The 21,052-nt window shown below is 37.3% G+C and overlaps 1 protein-coding gene across 7 annotated transcripts in view; it reads left to right on the top strand.

Annotated features, from left to right (window-relative positions):
* The first annotated feature begins 1,266 nt into the window (after positions 1 to 1,266).
* SPATA7 (spermatogenesis associated 7) overlaps positions 1,267 to 21,052 on the top strand; it is a 50,302-nt gene continuing 30,516 nt past the window's right edge. The window contains exons 1-5 of one of the 7 annotated variants that reach the window (XM_073011238.1): positions 1,272 to 1,448; positions 6,920 to 6,994; positions 7,137 to 7,297; positions 8,879 to 8,974; positions 11,641 to 11,688. In XM_073011238.1, coding sequence (XP_072867339.1) covers positions 8,938 to 8,974; positions 11,641 to 11,688 — 85 coding nt within the window. In that variant the 5' untranslated portion in view covers positions 1,272 to 1,448; positions 6,920 to 6,994; positions 7,137 to 7,297; positions 8,879 to 8,937. The other 6 variants (XM_073011237.1, XM_007987512.3, XM_007987511.3 and 3 more) reach the window with 6 other exon arrangements.

The following is a 21,052-nucleotide window of genomic DNA, read 5'->3' on the forward strand; positions in this document are numbered from 1 at the left end:
CAATAACAAGGGTGACGTCAGTTCAAGGTTGGACAGACAATTGCTGGGCAGATGTCCTCATAGAAGTATCTTTTTGGGTAAAGTGAGTCTTCGCTCAAGGTTGTGGTTTTTGCAGTATTTTGTGATAGTTTTTATTATCAGGCATTCCTGCATGAGAACTCTCCTTCATGGCCTTGCTCAGCTCCACTTGTCAGGTTTTCTTTTTTAATACATGTGACTCTATTTTAATTCTGCCGACTTTCACAATTTACCTTAGAAAAGAGGAAACTCAGGCTCAGAAAGTTTTAGAAACTAATTCAAGATCAAGCTGGTAAGTAGCAGAAAATTCAGAATTAAGTTCTGCATATCTGGCTTCCAAACCAGGATTCTTTTCATTACGGCAGTGGTTCTCAACAGAGTTGCGATTTTGCCCCCCAGGGAATATTTCACAATGTCTGGAGACATTTACGACTGTCAGGATTGGAGGTGGAGTGGGTGGGGTCTGCTTCTGAGAAGCTACTTGCTTCTAGTGAGCAGAGGCTAGGGATGCTACGAAGCAGTTCATAGGGACAGCACCCCCACAACAGAGAATTATACAACCAGCCCAAAATGTCAATGGACATTTGGGCTGAGAAGTCTTACGTGACAGAATGCTTCCTACCCTGTTCTGATGTTATTTCCAAGGATTCAAAGTAACTGCTTCAAAATTAAACAAATTATAGAAAGCCATAAATAAATCAACCCCTTATTCATGTTGCAGCTCTCTTCCATTATAAAGAAAAACGGATTGAAACTTCCGATAAAAGGGAGGCAGGGTCAGGAGGGGGGAAGCTTGGTGAGCAGAAAGGAAATTCAAACTTATTATTAAGGTTAAGAATTAAGATGTAAATATGTAGATTTTTTTCACTCCTAGGATTTTCACTAATCCAAAGGTTCACGGACTGCTTTGAAATTTAATTATTTGGAACTGGTTAAATGTTACCCTGATCTCAACTAATATTTGTGTTTGACTTTTCTCCAGGACCCAGGGGACGTGGATGCCAGATGAGTCCACCTCCTCTCCCTGCTCTTCCCGCAGGGACAGAGCCTGCCAGGTGCTGGTGACTTGCATCCTGACAGGAGGTCGCTCTGCGGAAGACTGGCAGGATCCCAGAGCAACAGACTGGGGGTCGAAGCACCTTCCCCGCCAGGTCTCTCCGTCCGCAACTGTCCTCCTAGTACCAGGCACCCCCGGGGCGGGGCTGCGGAGCGCACGTCCCTTGCGCCGTGACGTCATAATCGCGACTCACTGGACCCAGCACTTAGCAACCGGCCTGGCGACGGTTTCCCTGCTGCTGCCGCCCCCGCAGGCTCTTACTTTCCAGTCCTCCACTGCCGGGGCTGGGCCCGGCCAGGGGAAGGACCGAAGGAGATCCCCCGTGTCCCTACGGCGGCTGCAAGAGGACTAAGCATGGATGGCAGCCGGAGAGGTAAAGGGCAGCTGTCACGGGCTACCGCCGCCTCGCCCCTTGCTCCAGCCGGCGCTCCCAGCCTCGGGTCCGGGCAGCCGAGTGCAAGGCCGCCCCTTGGGCGCTTCCTACCCCTGGCTGAATCGCCAGTGTTGCCCAGAGCTGCCCGGGCCCGCGCAAAGGAAGAGGGAGAGACTGCTTGCCAGCCTCGCAGGTCTGCTTCTTTGCCTTTAATTTGTCTCCCTGACACCAGGGGCCCCTGTCTCCTGAACTCAGGGTCGTGCAGCCGTTAAAACCTCGGTAACTCCCAGGCAGAGGAACCAGGTTTGGTTTTTGGAGTCAGACCTCCCCGGGCCCCAAATCAAACCCCTCTGCTCTCCATGGAGACGACCCTCGGTTTTCTCATCTCTTGAACATGAGGGTCAAATACTCAAGCCGTGGAGTTCTTGAAGATTAAATGCAGATAATATAGAGAAGATCCTGGCACATTTTAAGTGGTCAGTAAATACGAAATCTCCCATTCAGTAACTACCTCCCCCAAAGCTTATTGAGTAACCCAGGGCTTCTGTAACTTTATGTAAATAGGAATCCCCTCAGAATCATGTTAAAATGCAGATTATGATTCAGTAGGTCCCTTGGGGGTGGCTGAGATTTTGCATTTATAATAAATTTCCAGGTAATGCAGTGTTGCTGGTCAGCGGACTGCAGTTTTAGCAGCAATCCGTAATCACTATATACACCTGTTCTCTACTGATTTCTTAAGTCAGGTGGACATCATGGGGTGAGGTTGGGGGGTGGGGAAATATAACCTTAAATCTCTACAAATCGGCCCAAACCAAATAATTTGCATTTTCACACTTTCTGAACCAGTAGCATTCTTTCCTCGAGTCAAATGAGGCAATCTTTAGACTCCCCGCCCCTCCTAATACAGTGTTTTTATCTATTTAAAAGACTGCCTTTAAACCAAACTGCTAAATGATTCCTGGATGTCTTTTTTTGAATGAGTCTGCCTTTATTATGTAGTCATTGATCAAAATAAGTGCTACTCTGATTGTAGGAGATAACTATTCATTGATCAGCAAACTGTATGTTCTGACATTTTACCAACCTAGGTGTCAGAAAAAGCAAATCAAAACGCTTTATGATATTAAGAAATTTTGCACATAAACTAAAATTAAACCCCTATGTACTAGGAACTATTTCCAAATTATCTCATTTAATGTACAAAAATGCCTTGTTAGATAGGCATTAGCCTTATTTCATAGTGAAGAAACTAAAGCAAAAGATCACAAATGATTTGCCAAGGTCACAGTGGCAGAACAGGATTTGAATCTAGGTGACAAATATAAAATCTGAAGCCAATGCGTTTACTTACTATTCCATGGTAGGGATGGGCAGGGGGAAAGGATATATGTAAAATTTAGAGTATAGTAGATTTAGTAAGTTGTCAGTATTTGTTTTTTGAATTATTTTAAAAATTGGGTTCATGCCAAATGTAAAAGTTAATATTTTTACAACTTGCACAATTTAGTTAGCTTCCTTTTTAAGATATAATATATGATAATATCAAATATTGTTATTAATTTTGAATTTTTAAAATGTAATCAGCAAATAACTGGGGCAGTCAGCTTTCATATACTGTAAATTATTATTAATAGGAAACCATAAATAATTTTAGACAAAGCTAAAATACTTAATTGAAAATAAATTTCTTAGATTTCATTAGAAGGTGCTTTTAGTTATTTCAGAGCATAAAATGTTAAAATATCTAAAGAAAAATTATGTTTTGTCATGCTCTTACTGTAATCATGTTTTAGACATTCTTTTGCAAGGCAAACCTTCTAAATGGTGGTATAATAGAGCAACAGACTGAAAAACGGTTAGTCTTGTTTGTAATCTTTGTTTCCTATTAACTAGGTCATCTTCACCTCACTCTACATCCCTGGGCCTCAGTTATTTATAAAATGGGGGCTTGGACTAGGTAATATATAAGGCGTTGCTTCCAGCTTCCTATGGGGGAAGATGAAGAAAAGATTGGTAATAACAAATTGCCATTCACTCTAATATCAATGACCTTTGGGGAGGAGAGGAGGCAACCTATTAGTATAGGTAACTGAAAGTAACTTGAAAAAAATTTTTTTCCCAGCACTCTGGGAGTTTCAGGTCTGGAGTTCGAGACCAGCCTGGGCAACATAATTAAACCCCGTCTCTACCAAAAAATACAAAAATTAGCCAGGCATGGTGGCATGTGCCTGTAGTCCCAGCTACTGGGGAGGCTGAGGCAGGAGAATCACTTGAACCTGGGAGGAGGAGGTTGCGGTGAGCCAAGATCATGCCACTGCACTCCAGCCTGGGCAACAGAGCAAGACTCCATCTCAAAAAAAAAAAAAAATTATTTTGATCTATTGATCTCATAGAGACACTTATCAATGGTAGATTCCGGAGAAACCCTGCCACAAGAAACACTTTCATCTTTCCTCACTGGACTTTCTTCTGGCTATTTTAATCAAATTGTGTAGGAAAATGGGCTGCTCTCATATACCCGTGAATTTCCTCACTAAGATCTTCGATCTCATTGACAGGATCTTAGTCCTAATAGTTAGAGAATGATGTTCTTTTCCTTGGCATTTGGTTTTTAGGCTACTTCTTCATGCCCCTTTGGCTCATTCTGGATCCAGTCAGGAGATAGAAACCATACATTAGTTTATACAAGGAAAAGTTAAAGAATTGTTATACTTTCATAAAAGAGTATAAGATGTAAGAGGCTGGGTATGTCAGCTCATGCCTGTAATCTCAGCATTTTAGGAGGCTGAGGCAGGAGCATCACCTGAGGCCAGGAGTTTGTAAACAGCCTGGGTAACATAGCAACACCCTGTCTCTAGTATTTAAAAAATTTAATGAATTAATTAAAAAGATATAAGAAAACTGTACCTAGAATTAAGGGAAAGTACTCAAGGAAGGACAATTTGAAAGAGACTTTCTCCCGAAGACTGGGGTTCAGACCTCATTAGCGAAGGCGTGATTGTGCACGTGCCCAAAGCTTCATCACTGAGGAGTGGTATCAGAGGCTTCCCATTCCATGGGAAATAGACTGATGAATTGCTTAGCCAAGTCACTAAACAAACAAGTGAACAACAATGGAAACAAGCTCAGGAGAGGATTCTGTATCTAGAGTTGCTACAATATATTACCTAAAATTTTAACTTTTCAACAAAAAGAAATCACAAGTCATGCAAAAAAACAAAAACAAAAACAGGACAACGTGACCTATACACAGGACACAAAGCAGGACCCAGAAACTGTGAGAGGGTAGATGAATTAAGTTGTCTATTTCTCCCATCAATTCTATTAGGTTTTTGGTTTTTTTTTTTTCTTTTTTTGAGACAGGGTCTTATTCTGTTACCCAGACTGGAGTGCAGTGCAGCCTTCTGGACTCAATCATCCTCCCACCTCAGCCTCCTGTGTAGCTGGGACTACAGGCGCCCACCACCACACCCAGCTAATTTTGTATTTTTTTTGTACAGTTAGAGTTTCACCGTGTTGTCCAGGCTGGTCTTGAACTCCTGAGCTTAAGTGATCTGCCTGCCTTGGTCTCCCAAAGTGCTGGGATTACAAGCATGAGCCGTTGTGCCCAGCCCTAATTCTGTTACTTTTAATATGACATTTATCTGTAGGAATATCAGAAACCAATGAGTATATGCCTTGGTGTACATCTGATGGTAAATAGACAAGGGAACATAGACATCAAGGAACATCTAAATTCTATGTTTGTTCTTATCACCATCTTATGCTAAAGAGAAGCTGGTTTGATTCCTGGGGCCAAATATTAACCACCTTGTTCACAACTGTCACCTACAGATGGGTGGGGAAGCATTTCTATTCAAGGCAGTATCACTAGGTTCCAACCTTTTTTCATTCTCTTTTCATCCTTTCACACTTCTCTGGGTATACCTGTTTTTCCTTTTTCTGTGACCTATAGTGAAACATACATACAATAGAATGGAATGTGAAGGGAATAAACTACATACAGTTGAGATATCTTCTTGATCTGTTTCACATGATTTAGTAGCTTAGAGCATGGTTCAAGTACTGAGCAGTTTATATTGGTCAAGATAGTGTAATAAGTAAGATCCAGGAACCAGACTGCTTGGGCTCAGATCCCAAATCTGTCACAATCTTGTGTAATCTTTGGCAAATTATGAGTTTAACCTCTGTGCTTCAATTACCCTCATCTATAAAGTAGGGAGAATTGTAAGGATTAAATGAATTTATACCAGTAAAGTGCTTGGAGCACTGCCTGGCAGGGTTACTACTAAATAAATTAGCATTTTGACTACAAATGAAGAAATCAGCTCATACTAGTTTAAGCTAAAATGTGATTTTTTTTTTGGCTAATATAAAGAAAAGTCTAGGTAAGGTAGAGCTTCAAACATGGTTGGCCTCAGGTACTCAAATGATGTCACCAGGGAATCTCTATCTTGGTTCCACTTGACTGTGTAGGCTTCATTCTCAGACAGGTTCCTTTATATGGTTCGGGATGGCCACCAGCAATACAGGGCTTGCTTAGACCCTTCACTGGGTTTAGCAAGCCCGGTGAAATGGAAGTACCTTTCCTAATAGTTCCAGTCAAAGGCCCAGGATTGCGTATCTCATGGCGGGACTTGGATCACATAGCATTGCTGACGCTGTCAACGCAGCTGTCCAGATTTGGCTTTTATGCCTAACCCTGACAGTGAGGTCAGCTCTCTTTGAACCACCTGGGCTAAGAGTAAAGGAATAGCAGTCGCCCAAAGGAAAGTTGAGTTGTCATTTCCAGGTGAAGAGGCATTAAATTCTGGACAAGAAAAAAGTCATAGTTCTTTCTATCTGGAGAAATGAGGTTTTTCTGAGAGTTTGTTGGTATTTTTTCTTATGTTTAGGTCTTACCCTCCTTCTTTCTTGGTAAAAGCTATGCTCATTTCATGACTATCTTTTTTCCCAGTTCAGATGGCATTGCCTTGGCTTCTATTGTCCTAAGTACTTTTTTTCCATCCTGCACCTGTGACATAGAAAGAGCTTCATAGATATTCTGACCTCACTTTGTTTTTCTGTTTTAATCTATTCTGACAAGCTTTGTTCTCTGGTCCTAGATTTTAGTTCTCCTATCTTGATACTTCTTTTTTCTACATTTAGTCATCCATATGTCTTCTAGACTTTGTATGTATCCTCCTTGTTATAGCTTTTAACAGCCCACCTGATAGTGAACTAGCCATCTTACCCTCTTAAAATGTCTCTGTTTGGGGGATATAGCATTTATATTTTGCATATTAAATTATGTTTAATGCCATAACTCAGACTTCCTGTTTTGGAGATTACCACTAAAAACACAATCACCTTTTGGGAAAGAAACTATTTTGTGATAAATTTATTGTTTAAAAAATATTGAATATTGTTGTTTTTGTAAAAGTTGTGTTTCATTTATCCTAATTTATGATTTTTTTTCTTGTTAAAAGTCAGAGCAACCTCTGTCCTTCCCAGATATGGTCCACCATGCCTATTTAAAGGACACTTGAGCACCAAAAGTAATGGTAAGTGAGGTGCTTAAAATGGTAACTTTGTTAAAAGATTGTCTGAGTGTTTCCTTTACTTGCAAATTATATGACATGATGGAAAAATTATTTCATTTGACGAATATTTGAACTTCATATTATTAATTTTAATGAAATATAGGCATGCTTGAGATTAGAGAATTTTGGAGTCTATGATTTCAAACTATTATTGTGCCCTGGATGTGGACTTGGCTGTCTCCTGCTCCCAGCTGCTACAGCAGCCCAGCTCTACTTTTGCCAGGAAACTACCCTGATTTAAGGCATGCCTACCTTGTTAAAATGGTAAGTAGCAGGTATTAAAGACATAAGCACTGAAAAGGAAAAGCTATGCCAAGAAAAAGTGCACTTGAATAATACATTTCATATTAGGAGCAAAAGCCTATGGGCCTCTTTATCCAACTGGATTTCTAGGTGCTGTGATATTTTTATATTTTAAAGCTTTCAAGGTAAATTTTTAAGATAGGTTTTAAAATACATTTTTGTAATTATAGCTTAGAAGTATAAGTCTATGTCCTTAGGCAAAATAATTGAAAGCCTTATTTTCCCTATTTACATGAAAAATCTTTGATGCTGTTACCTCCAAATGTATTGGGAGGATCTCATTTTCAGTTGCCTCACTTATTTGTCTTACAGTGTGATACATACATACATATACAGCCATAATCATAAACTTAAAAAAAATAAATTTTAAATAAAATGTCAAAACTAGATTTAAAATATACGTACATAGAAATCAGGATAAAGAACAATATGTAAAGTTTGCTAACTTTCTTTTAAAGAATATATGTATAGAGCTGGTATAGGTATGGTGGTTGTAAGTATGAGGTTGCCTTGAGTCACATGGAAGCTGCATCCCTTATCAACAGTGTAACCTTGAAGATGTAACTCATATCTCTGTGCCTCAGTTTTCACTTCGAATAAATGATGATAATAATGATAAGTTTATACTTATGAAGGGTTTAGAACAATGCATGGTAAATGGCATTTATTCAGTAAATATTTTTAGTAGTAGCATCAAGCTCGTAATTATTGCATAGGCTTATATTATGCACAGAGCCTCTGGAAGGATGCATTTAAACAGTAATATAGTGTATTTCTGGGAAGAGAGACTAAAGGTCAGGGTAGAGAAGTCTCTTATTTTTCAATCTCCATATGCCATTTTATCTGCTGAATTTTTTTAACCATATTGCATGTATTCTCAAAAACTTCTTAATGTTTAAAAAATTTTGCCTACGTTTACATTTTATACTTGTATGTAAGTGCTTAACTATTTCTAAGATTTCTTTTAAATGGTTTGAATGAGGACCAAGGAGTTTCATGTCATGGAATTTCTTTCCGATTACGCTTGTTATAAGATAGTTTTAGTACTTCAAAAAGAATGTAGTAAACTGATATGTGGATCTTGTTTTCAGGTTTAAGTTAGAAATTTGCTTCTCGGAATATAATTTTTATATGTGGAGTTTTGGAATTGGGTATTCATTGAATTTCTGAAACTCCATTGATTGTTTAAGTATTAACAGTGGTAACTAATTAAGCAAGCAGCTCAACATTCTTAGTTACAAGATTGAGAGCTGTCAAAAAGAAATAGTTTTCTAAATGCAATAATAGGTCATATCCTAGAATCTCTTCCTCAGACTCTCAAGCTTGTAAAATTTTATTCTCAGGAAGGTTTGAACCCAAATTGGTCAATAGCTCATTGGCATTATCAGTGCAAGATTAAAGATTCACATCATAATGTCATATCAATATCTCTGGTTGAATTTCAGAACATTTTATAAGAATGAGTTAAATAATCAGTACCTTGTTTATCTCATGATTTTTATATTAGTTTTAAATATATAATGATTATGTTTTAATTTTTAGCTTTTTGCACTGACTCCTCTTCTCTCAGACTAAGCACTCTCCAGCTGGTCAAGAATCACATGGCTGTTCACTATAATAAAATCCTTTCAGCCAAAGGTAAAAATGTGCAAATGTGAACTCTCTGTACTCAATTTAAACCTCCAGCTTCACTTCTCATTCAAATACATCTATAGCAAAAATGAAAACCTTATATATATATAAGAGGATTTGTATTTGTTTGGTTTAGTGTGATACAAATTATTGACTCTAGGTACTTAGCAAATTCACACCCATTTTTGTTAACTATATTTGAAATCTATATAATGCCTATTTTATTTCATTTTATCTCTATTGCTAATAATATTTTGTTAGATATTGCTTTTAATATAAAAATTTATAATCTGCTTTTTTGTTTACACATCTATGGAAGTTGCACAAAGAAGATGCTAGCTATTTTTGTTTAATTTTTTTTCTTTTATCAGCTTTATTGAGATAAAACTTACATTATAAAATGCATTGATTATAATGTATACAGGTAAATACTTTGAAAAATGAACACATTTGTATAAATACTACTACAACCATGCTGTAAAACAGGAATCAGCTAACTACACCGTTCAGGCCAAACCCTCTACCACCTGTTTCTGTACAGCCCATGAACTAAGAATGGTGTTCATATTTTTAAATGGTAGCAATAAATAAAAACAATATTTTGTGACTTGAAATTCAGAATTAGTTATCCACAGACAAACAGTCATTTTCAATCTTTTACATATTGTCTGTGGCAGCTTTTACACTAAAAAGCAGAGTTGCCCACTTGTGACAGACTGTATCACCCTGCAAAGCCTGAAGCATTTACTACCTGGCCCGTTGTAGAAAAAATTTGCCGACCCTTGATATAGAAAAAATCCATTACCTCAAAAGAGTTCCCCCTAGTCCTTTGTAGTCAGTCTCCTCCTGACAAATCCCTGGCAACCACTGATCTGGTCTCTCTCCTGTAGTTTTACCTTTTCTATAAGTTCATAGAAATGGAGTCGTGTATTGTTTTGGATCTGCCTTTTTTCAGTTAGCTTAATGATCTTGAGACTAATCATGCTGTTCTATGTACCACCATTTATTCTTTTGTATTGTTAAGGAGTATTTCATTTAATGAATAGACCACAATTTGTTTATGATTCACGATTTGTTAAACATTTGGATTGTTTTGACTCACTTTGGGCCATTAGGAGTAAAGCTGCTATAAACATTCACATACAATTTTGGAAGATGTGTTTACATTTCACTTGGGTAAAGTTATGTGTCAGGAGTAGAACTGTGAGGTAATATATTAAGTATAAGTTTACTTTTATAAGAAACTACGGTTTTCCAGAGGGAATATACCATTTCTATTTCCATTACTTCTGCACCCTTACCAACCCTTGGTGTTGATGGTCCTTTTTTAACGATTCTATGAAATAGTATAACTTCACAGTTTTAGTTTATGAAATAGTATAACTTCACAGTTTTAGTTTGCATTTCCCTGATTTCTAGTGATGCTATGTTATTATTTCCCATCTGTATATCTTCTTTGGTGAAATGACTATTCAAATCTTTTACCCATTATTAAAAATGAGTTGTCTCTTTAGTATTAAGTTGTGAGAGTTTCTTTATATACAGATTCTGTATCAGATATATGTTTTGCAGATTTTTTTTTTCCCAATCTGTAGCTGGTGTTTTCATTTTCTTATTTAAATTTGTATTCTGGAAAATTTTTTAGACTTACAGAAACATTTAAAAATGGTGTAGAGAGTTACCATATACCCTTTACCCTGCTCTTCTCCTAATGTTAAAAATCTTAAAAACCGTAGTATAGTTATCAAAACCAGGAAATCAATATTGATGCAATCCCATTAACTACAGACCTTATTTGAATCTCACCAATTTTTGACTGTCTTTTAAATTTTTATTTTCTCATTTAAATAGCTAAAGTTTTTAAATTTGTTTATATTTTATGATGCTTATATTTTTAAATGGCTAAAAAGAATCAAAAGAAAAATATTTTGTGGTGTGAAAATCGTGAAATCTTTATTTTTTTATACTTGTTTTCATAATCTGTTCAAGAAATATTTGCCTAACCTTAGGTCACTCAGATTTTTTTAATATGTTTTCTTCTAGAAGTTTTAAAGTTTTAGCCCTTACATTTAAATTTGTGATCCATTTTGAGTTAATTTTTGTATATGGTATGATATAAGGGTTTTGATGTTTTTTGTTTGTTTTGTTTTTTTACCTCTTCATATCCAAATTTCCCAGTTCCATTTGTTGAAGAGGTTATCTTTTCTCTATTTAATTGTCCTAGTACTTTTTGAAAGTCAGTTGACCATGTATGTGGGTCTGTTTCTGGACTTAACTCCTTGGTTCTGTTGCTCTCTATGTCTTTAAGCCCCATACCACACTGCCTTAATTATTGTAGCATTACAGTAAGTCTTGAAATCAGGCCGTGTAAGTCTTCCATTTTGCTTTTTTTCCCCCAAGCTTGTTTTGGGACTACATTATAAGTATGTTAAGTCTGTTTCATTCTGAATAGTTTATATTGCTGTGTTTTCAAGTTCACTAGTATTTTCTTCTGCAGTATTGAATGATTTATTAATCCCAACAGTGTATTTTTAATCAAGGGTATTGTGTTTTCCATCTCTAGAAGTACAATAAACAACTGCAAGGTCTGGAATATTTTGTGATTTCCACATTTGGTATTTGTCATTTATAAGTACTGAGAATATTATTAAACTATTAACTTTCTCTTTCAGCTGCAGTAGACTGCTCAGTTCCAGTAAGCATGAGTACCAGCGTAAAGTGTAAGTAATTTTTAACATTATTTTAATTAAAAAGAAATTAAGATAAACTATACATAATATAAAATTTACTGTCTTAACCATTTTTAAGTGTCCAGTTCAATATTAAGTACATGAATATTGTGGTACAATGATAACCACTATCTCCAGAACTCTCTTTATACTGCAAAACTGAAATTCCTGTGCCACATAAACATTAATTTCCTCCCATAGGCCCTGGAAACCAACATTCTTTTTATCTCTGTGAATTTGACTACTGTCACCATTGTACTTACAATCTCTATGAATCTATTTTAGGTACCTTATATAAGTGGAATCATATAGTGTTTGTTCTGTTGTGACTGGCTTATTTCACCTAGCATGATGTCCTCAAGGTTCACCCACATCGTAATGAGTCAGAATCTCCTTTTTTAAGGCTGAATAAAATTCCATTCTGTATATATACCACATTTTATTTATGCATTCGTCAGTTGATGGACACTTGGGTTACACTGACCTTTTGGCTGTGGTGAATAAACTATACTGCTATGGACATGAGTATACAAATACCTCTTCAAGACCCTCCTTTTAAAGATTTTGGGAGTATATTCAGAAGTGGAATTGCTAAATCATATATTCTATTTTTAATTTTTTGAGAAAGCATACTATTTTCTTTTTCTTTTTCTTTTTTTTTTTTTTGAGACGGGGTCTCATTCTATTGTCCTGGGGCTAAAATGCAGTGGAGTGATCTCACCTCACTGCAAGCAATCCTCCTGGGCTCAAGCAATCCTCCCACCTCAGCCTCCCAAGTAGGTGGGATTACAGGTGCACCTGTAATCACGCCATCACGCCTAGCTAATTTTGTCACAGCCTGTAATTGTCTTTTTATGTAGAGATAGGGTTTTACTATGTTGCCCAGGCTTGTCTCAAACTCCTGAGCTCAAGTGATCCATCTGCCTCAGTCCCCCAAAGTGCTGGGGTTATAGGCGTGAGCCACTGCACCCAGTGACGACATTGTTTTCTGTAGCAGCTGCACCATTTTACATTACAACTAATGATGCTCAAGTATTCAGATTTCCCCACGTCCTCCCCAACACTTGCTTTTTTCTATTTGTTTAATAGTAGCCATACTAAAAGGTGTTAACACATTGCCTTTTGAGAAAGCATTTCTAACTTCAAAATTATCCAAAAATACCCAGGCACAGTGGCTCACACCTATAATCAGCACTTTGGGAGACAGAGGCACGTGGATCACTTGAGCCCAGGCATTTTAGAGTAGCCTAGGCAACATGATGAAACCCTGTCTCTTCAAAAAAATACAAAAATTAGCTGGACGTGGTGGCATGCAACTCTGGTCGCAGCTACTCAGGAGGCTAAGGTGGAAGGATTACTTGAGCCAGGGAGGTCAAGGCTGCAGTAAGCCATGATCATGCCACTGCACTCCAGCCTAGGTGACAGAGTGAGACCCTGTCTCAAGAAAAAAAAAAAGGAAAAAGAAAACCCATAATATTGATACAGGATATATAGAATTCTTATATATCTACCCTTTGACCAAGTATCTTCGTTTTTAGAAATATTTACTAAGCAAATCATCTGACTGAAAATTTGAAAACCCTGTTTAAAAATTTCTGAAGAATACCATTTGAAGGCTTTGTTTGATTTCAGTTAAGAAATGTATACTTTAAAAGTGTATACTTTAAAAACATGGCTGTCACAGCCTATGATTGTCTTATTAATCATATAAAAATCAGTGTTATAAATTTTAAGTTCAGTGTTTTCTAAGTTTCTAAGTTTTCTAAGTTAATATTTTAATTTATGTAGAGTTTGAGAACATTTCTACATTAAAAAGTAAATATTCACCTAAGGTTAGTTCATGGTAAATGATAAATGAATAAAAACATAGATAGGGAAGTGCCTTTTGGTTGCAATCTAGGAAAGATCACAAATAGTAGGAATGGTTAACTCACCTCTTCTTGTATATCTTCTTAGTTGAAGGAGATAGAAGGTAGGGGAGACAGTAGCTACCAGCTATAGTTCATAGCTACAAACACAGTGTCTTTCTCAGGCCTTGTGCTTGACACTTTGTATTCTCCCTTTTCTATTCTTTTTATGTTTGCAACAAACCTTTGTGTAGGCTGTCATTTTTTATGGAAAATTAGATTCAAATAATTTTAAAGGAGGAAAAAAGGCATGTTAGGCAAGAGTAGAGACTGCTTACTACATATTTTTAAAGACCAGTTTGGTCACTACATACAAGTTATATGGGCAAGTCATTTTACCTCTGACCTTCCTTTTTTGTGAAATGAAAGGTAATTAGATGATTTCTAAGGACCCTTCCAGATTTTTAATTTTTGTGCTTTATATTTTTTTCTTCTGTATCATATTAGTAACTTTTTTCTAGCACAAAACTGGTTCAGTGTTTACATGCTTTAAATATCTGGATCATTTGAATTAAGTTGGTTTTACCTAATTGTCATGAGAGCAAATAATCCTCCTTAACTGTGTGTCAACTTTAATTAGGAAAGCTTTGCAAAATTTTCATACTGGTATTAATTTTTTAAAAAAAATAGATATAATAAAATTATCCCCTTTTTAAAAAAAACCTTGAATATATGTATTAATCCTCTTATTCAACCACACTTTTGGGTTTAAAATTCAAATTTACCCTTCACATTCCCATCTTAGACTGGCACCACCACACACACCTGCTCAAACCCAGCACCCCTACGTATCTTCAGACCTGACACTCATGCACACCCCACTAAGCTGGTGGGCTCATACCCACCACAGGTAATATGATGGATAATTTCCCTATTGAAGCCAGTACGTAAAGTCTGGAAAAGGTGAGTACTTCTTCAAATGCAGAGACAAAAATGCAGGTCTACGTGGAACACAGAAAAATATAGGAAACATGACACTACCAAAGGAACACAATAAATTTCTAGTAACAAGTCCCAAGAAATAGAGATCTATGAATTGCCTGACAAAAATTCAAAATAATTGTTTTGAAAAAGCTTGGCAAGAGAACACTGATAGACAACTCAAAGAGATCAAGGAAACAATACATGAACAAACTGATAAGTTCAACAAAGAAAATTTTTAAAGAAGCAAATAGAAATTATAAAGCTGAAGGAAACGAAAAATACAATAGAGGGTTTTAACTGCAGACATGTTAAGGTAGAACAATCAGAAAACTTGAAGACAGGTAATTGGAAATTATTCAGTCAGAGAAGAAAAACAATTGAAAAAGAGTGAAAAAAACCTAGGGATATAGGGTATATCATTAAGCAAACCATGCATACTGTGGGAGTTTCAGAAGGAGAGACTGGCAGAAAGTTTGTTTAAAGAAATAACGACTGGAGAACTTCCCAACTCTAGGGAAGGAAATGGATTAGATTCAGAAAGCCCAAAGGATCCCAAATAGATTGAACATAAAGAGGTCTATTCCAAGACACATTGTAATTAAATTGTCAAAAATCAAAGACAAAGGGAGAATTTTGAGTGTAGCATGAGAAAGTCAACTTATCACATACAGAATCCTATGCAAGATCATCAACTAATTTCTCACAGCAACCTTGCAAACCAAGAGAAGGTGGGATGATATAGTCAAAATACTGAAAGAAAAAGAAATTGCCAAGAATATTTTACTTAGCAAAACTCCTTCTTAAAATGAAAAAGAGATAAAGTCTTTCTTAAACTAACAAAAACTGAGGAAGTTCATCACTACTAGACCTGACTTTGAAGAATTGTTCAAAGGATTTCTTCAAATTGAAACAAAAACATGTTGACCAGCAATATGAAAGCATAAGTCTTTCTGGTAAATATAATAACATAACACTGTAATCGTGGTGCATAAATTATGTTAAACTCTAATATATGCTGTTTTATTAAATATTGAGATAATTACTTTCCTTTAAAGGAGAACTTCATATGGTTTGGGTCCCGTTTAGGATTTTCTGCAGGGCCCACATGTAGATGTATAAAAGTTAACATTTTTGTTTTTTAAAAAAAACATAATGGAAAAATTAAAAGACAACAATATTAAAAATAACTATAACCACAAAAGTTTAATGGATGCACAGTATAAAAAGAAATAACTCTCATTACAAGAATACAAAGTATTGGAAGAGGGAGTAAAAGTGTCGAGTTGGCCAGGCATGGTGGCTCATGCTTGTAATCCTAGCACCTTGGCAAGTTGAGGCAGGCAGATCACTTGAGCCCAGGAGTTCAAGACTAGCCTGGGCAACATGGTAAAACCTTGTCTCTACAAAAAATACAAAAGATTTGCTGGGCATAGTGATATGCACCTGTGGTCCCAGCAACTCAGGAGGCGGAGGTGGGAAGATCACCTGAGCCTAGGGAGGTCGAGACTGCAGTGAGCCATGGTCACACCACTGCACTCCAGACTGGGCGACAGAGTGAGACCCTGTCAAATAGGTTAACAAGAAAGAAAAAACCTTAATAGACACATAAAAAAGAATCAAAATAAATCACTCCCAGAAAAGCTTAAAATAACAAAGAGAAGAGTAGAGGAACAGAACAATTGCAAAACAAAATCAACTAACAAAGTGGCAATAGTAAGTTCTCACTTACTATTGTTTAAAATAGTTGTTTAAAAGTGTATGCCCCTACTGCCTTCCCCTCTCATTCTTGCCATATGAAATGCACATTCCCTCTTTGCCTTCCACCATGAGCAGAAGCTTCACATGGCCTCCCCTGAAGCAGATGCTGGCATTATACTGCCAGTACAGCCTGCAGAATAATGAGCCAATTAAACCTCTTTCCTTATAAATTACCCAGTCTTGGGTATTTCTAATAGCAATTCAAGAACAGCCTAACACACTAGGTCTAGGTATACCAAATTCCTTTAGCTTTTGCTTGTCAGGAAAGACTTTATTTCTTCTTTGTTTCTGAAGCTTAGTTTGTCAGAATATAAAATTTGGGGCTGGCTTTTTTTTTTCTTTAAGAAGGTTAAAAATAGGTCACCAAATTATTCTGGCTTGTAACATTTCTGCTGAGTCCATTGTTAGCCTGTTATTGGTGTTCCTTTTTCTCTAGCTGTCTTTAAGATTTTTTTTTTCCACGTTAACCTTAGAAAACCTGGTGACTCTGTGTCTTGGGGATGGTCATTTTGTATAGTATTTCACAAAGGTTCTCTGAATTTCTTGAATTTGTATGTTGACATCTCTAGCGAGATTGGGGAAATTTTCATGGATTATATCCTCTAATATGTTTTCCAAGTTGCTTATTCTCTCCTCTCTCATGCATGTCAGTGAGTCATAGGTTTGGTCTGTATTTTTCAGAGGCTTTCTTCATTTTTTAAATTTTTTTTTTTTTTTTTTTTTTTAATTTCTGAGTGAGTTGATTCAAAGGACTGGTTTTCACACTCTGAAATTGTTTCATCAGCTTGGTCTAGTCTGTTAATAAGGCTTTCAATTGTAGTGTGAAACTCCTATAGTGAATTTTTCAATTCCAGAACTTCATTTTGGTTCTTTCTTAATATGGCTATGTTGTCTTTCATTTCTTGAATCATTTTTCTTGCTTCCTTGGATTGGATTTCAATTTTCTTTTGGATCTTGTTGAGCCTCCTTACCATCTAGATTCTGCAATTATGTCTGTTATTTCAGACATTTCAATCTGGCTAGGATTCACTGCTGGAGAGCCAGTGTGATCTTTTGGAGGTAAGGAAACACTCTTGACTTTTGACTTTTTGAATTGCTGGAGTTCTTGTGCTAATACCTTCTCATCTGAGGGGGCTTGATATTTCTTTCTTTTCTTTCTTTTTATTGAATTCACTGTCATTTGGTTAGGGCCTTTTGTTTCTATATTCTTTTTTTTCCCTTGAGAGTTTGACTGTGATGTATGTGGTGTGTAGTTTATTGGCTTCATTTCTGGGTGATTTCAGAAAGCTAAGGCTCTGTATGGGTTCCTTAGTTTCCTGCATTGAGTTTCACAGGCATTATGTGTTGAAGAAATTCATTTTTATTTGGTGGTGTAATTCAGGCTGTGATCCAGTAGATGGCACTTAAAAGTAAGGACCAACACATAGTCTCTCAGCCATGTACCTGTTTGTATTTCAGTGTGTAAGCAGCAGTGTTCTGGAGAGGGAAGATGGGCAGTGAAAGATGACTCCCTCACCAGGTCTGTTCTCAGGCCTTGGTGGAGCCCCCTACAATTACTGGAGCCATACCTGCATTTCATTAGCCCCAGTGGGGGCTTTGGTGAGCTGCACTCCCCCCTCACTTAGGGGCAGTTCAAGCTGAAGGTTAGGTCACCAGGGGACCCACAACTTTCTGCACACTCATTGGTCCTCTGAGTTTGGCAGAGTCAGAGCGTGTTTTGGGATTTGTCTGTTGTGGTTTTGTGATGGAGTAGGAAAAAGGGGGATCCCCAGGCATAGCAGTGGTACCACAGATGTGCAGCTTGTGTGGCACACACAGCTTGAGCTTTTTAACCCAGCAGTTGGCTGTGGGGCCTGCCTAGCTCATGGTCCCTTGACCTGGTGGGTCTCTTTCCAGCATTCCAGCATCTGCCCCAGGAACAAGCCTGACCAGCTAGGCTTGTCCCAAGACTTCTGCACCCAGATCATTGGGCTGTTCCAGTTATTCTCTACCATAGGACTCCCTGAGGAAGAGGCTGTAGCTGGCTAACAGACCACACCCTTGCCAGATCCATCTTCCGGAGTAGCGGATGCCCAACTCCCATGCCATCACATGATGAACCTGCGCGATGTTTTTCTCAGTGTTCTAAGCATGAGGGCTCTGGCTCTGCTCGAGCTCAGGTCACAGATCTCAGCTTTATACCCCTGGGTGGTGTAGTTGAATCCTGGGGAATTGGGACTGGGCCAGCCCATGATTTTGTTCTCTAGCCCCTCAGGTTGAAGCAACAGCTGTGCAGGGGAGCTAAACTGTTCCCAGACCACCAGTAAAACAATCACGTAGGGCAGTGAAGGCTGTGCTATGGGCACGCTGTTGTGGGAGCAACCAGGCAGTGGTCGTGGGAAGGGCTAGTAAGCAATGGGGGCATGTAGTTCAGATGGACCCAGTCTCCCAGAAAAGGCAACCTTTGCTTTCTCTTGGTCTGGCAGACAGCAGGAGCTATAGTCACGCAGAGCAAAATGGAGGACCTTGGGGGATGGGTGCCTATGGTCGCATTTTGCCACAGCTGCACTGTGCGTCAGGAATCCTGGGCTCTGTTCAGGTTTGAGCACTGCCTCTGCTGATCTCCAGACAGTTCCCCCTCCAATTCAGATAGCTATGGGGGTCGTGGGATCTCTTGTAGCTAGGATCCCAGAGTTCCTTTACTTACCGCTTCCTTAGAACCGGGAGCTAGTTCTGGCTCTCAGCGACTCTGTGCAGGTTTCCCAGCTTCCTCCCTCTTCACCGTGATCTCTGTGTCAACTCTCTATCAATTTGCAGCATTTCCTCTCAAAAGTTCTGTTCAGTGGGATGGTTTACTCAATATTTTAGCTCATCTTGGTGGGAGAGGCATTTCCCAGCTGCATCTATACAACTATATTAGTTGTATCCTACTTACTTTCTCTACAGATCTGCCTTTTCTGAACATTTCACTTAAATGGAATTATTTATATAACCTTTTGCATTAGTCTTTTCATTTTGCATAATGGTTTTCAGAGATTTGTCCGTGTTGTAGCCTGTGTCAGTACGTCATTTCTTTTCATTGCAAAATAGAATTGTTACATGAATAATGCCACATTTTGTCTGTTAATCAATTGATGAACATTTGTATTGCTTGTATTTTTCTGGCCATTATGAATAGTGCTGTTACAAGCATCCATATACAAGTCTTTTGTGTGGACATGTTTTCATTTCTCTTGGGCATATACCTGGGAGTGGAATTGCTGGGTCATATTGTAATATTATGTTTAACTTTTTAAGAAACTGTCAAACTTTTCTAAAGTGGCTGTACCAATTTGTATTCTACCTCCAATATATTAGGGTTTCAGTTTCTGTATATCCTTGCTAACACTTGTTATTGACCCTGTTTAACTATAGCTATTGTAGTGAGATTGAAGTGGTATCTCATTGTGGTTTTAATTTGTCCGTGTTGAGCATAATGATGTAGAGCATTTTCTTTTGTGTTCATATGGGCCATTTATATATCTTTGGTGAAATACCTATTTAAATCTTTTGCCTATTTTTAAATTGGGTTTTCTTATTATTATTGATTTGTAAGTTATTTTTGTTTTCTAAATACAAGTTCTTTATTAGATACATGATTTGAAAATATATTTTCCCCATATGTGACTTGCTTTTTTGTCACACGTGTGGCTTTTGAAAAAGTGTAAACATTTTTAATTTTTTTCTTTTGAGATAGAATCTCACTCTTCTCACCCAGGCTGGAGTGCAGTGGCTCGATCTCAGCTCACTGAAACCTCCACCTCCTGGTTTCAAGCAATTCTCCTGCCTCAGCCTCCTAAGTAGCTGGGACTACAGGCACACACTATCATGCCCGGCTAATTTTTGTATTTTTTTTCTTTTTTCAGTAGAGAGGAGGTTTTACCGTGTTGTCCAGGTTGGTTTTGCACTCCTGACCTCAAGTGATCTGCCCACCTCAGCCTCCCAAAGTGCTGGGATTACAGGCATGAGCCACTGGGCCCAGCCAGCATCTTTCAATTTTGATTGTCTAATTTAAGAATTTTATAGTTTCAACTCTTAAATTTAGGAATGTGATTCATTTGGAGTTGATTTTTATAGATGGTGTGAGGAAGTTTTACTTATAAATGAATAGGTAGATTTGACAATACAAAAGAACATTTTTCTAATGTTACTGTCTGAGGACTCTTTTCTTTTTTTACTCACTTATTTTACCTATGAGTAAGATAACAGATCCAACTGAGAAGGTACTATTTAATTCACTCCACAAGCATTATAATTTAGCTAATACATTCATTAAGCAAGTATTCAAGGATAGAATAGCCTTAAAGTAATATTTCAATAATTTTAAATGACAAATAGACCTATTTACTTTAACATGCTTATAATCTTGTTTAACAATTATACTAAAGCTATATGTACATATAAATTACCTTAGTTTTTTAAGCTTGTAGACATTTTTATAAATTGTGATTCAAATAAAAGTGATTTTAGACTTGATACTATCTTGTCCACTAAGTTGGAATCAATTCCAATAGATTTTTAATTTTGTATGAAAAGACAAGTCGTTTTACTGATAGTGAACCTTCTACTTAATTCTGAAATTTGGCTAGCTTTCATTTCATTATTTTTAATCTTTATATAATGATTAGTCTTTGATAACTAGTCAGTGCCTGACATAAAGCACACTAAAGTATGAAAGCACTTTTTTGTTTGTATTTCCAAATGAATAGCAGTTAAGAGAAATAGAAGTCAGTTGCCCTGATCACACT

The sequence above is a fragment of the Chlorocebus sabaeus genome, chromosome 24 (assembly GCF_047675955.1).
Source record: "Chlorocebus sabaeus isolate Y175 chromosome 24, mChlSab1.0.hap1, whole genome shotgun sequence".
NCBI classification, from domain to species: Eukaryota; Metazoa; Chordata; class Mammalia; order Primates; family Cercopithecidae; genus Chlorocebus; species Chlorocebus sabaeus.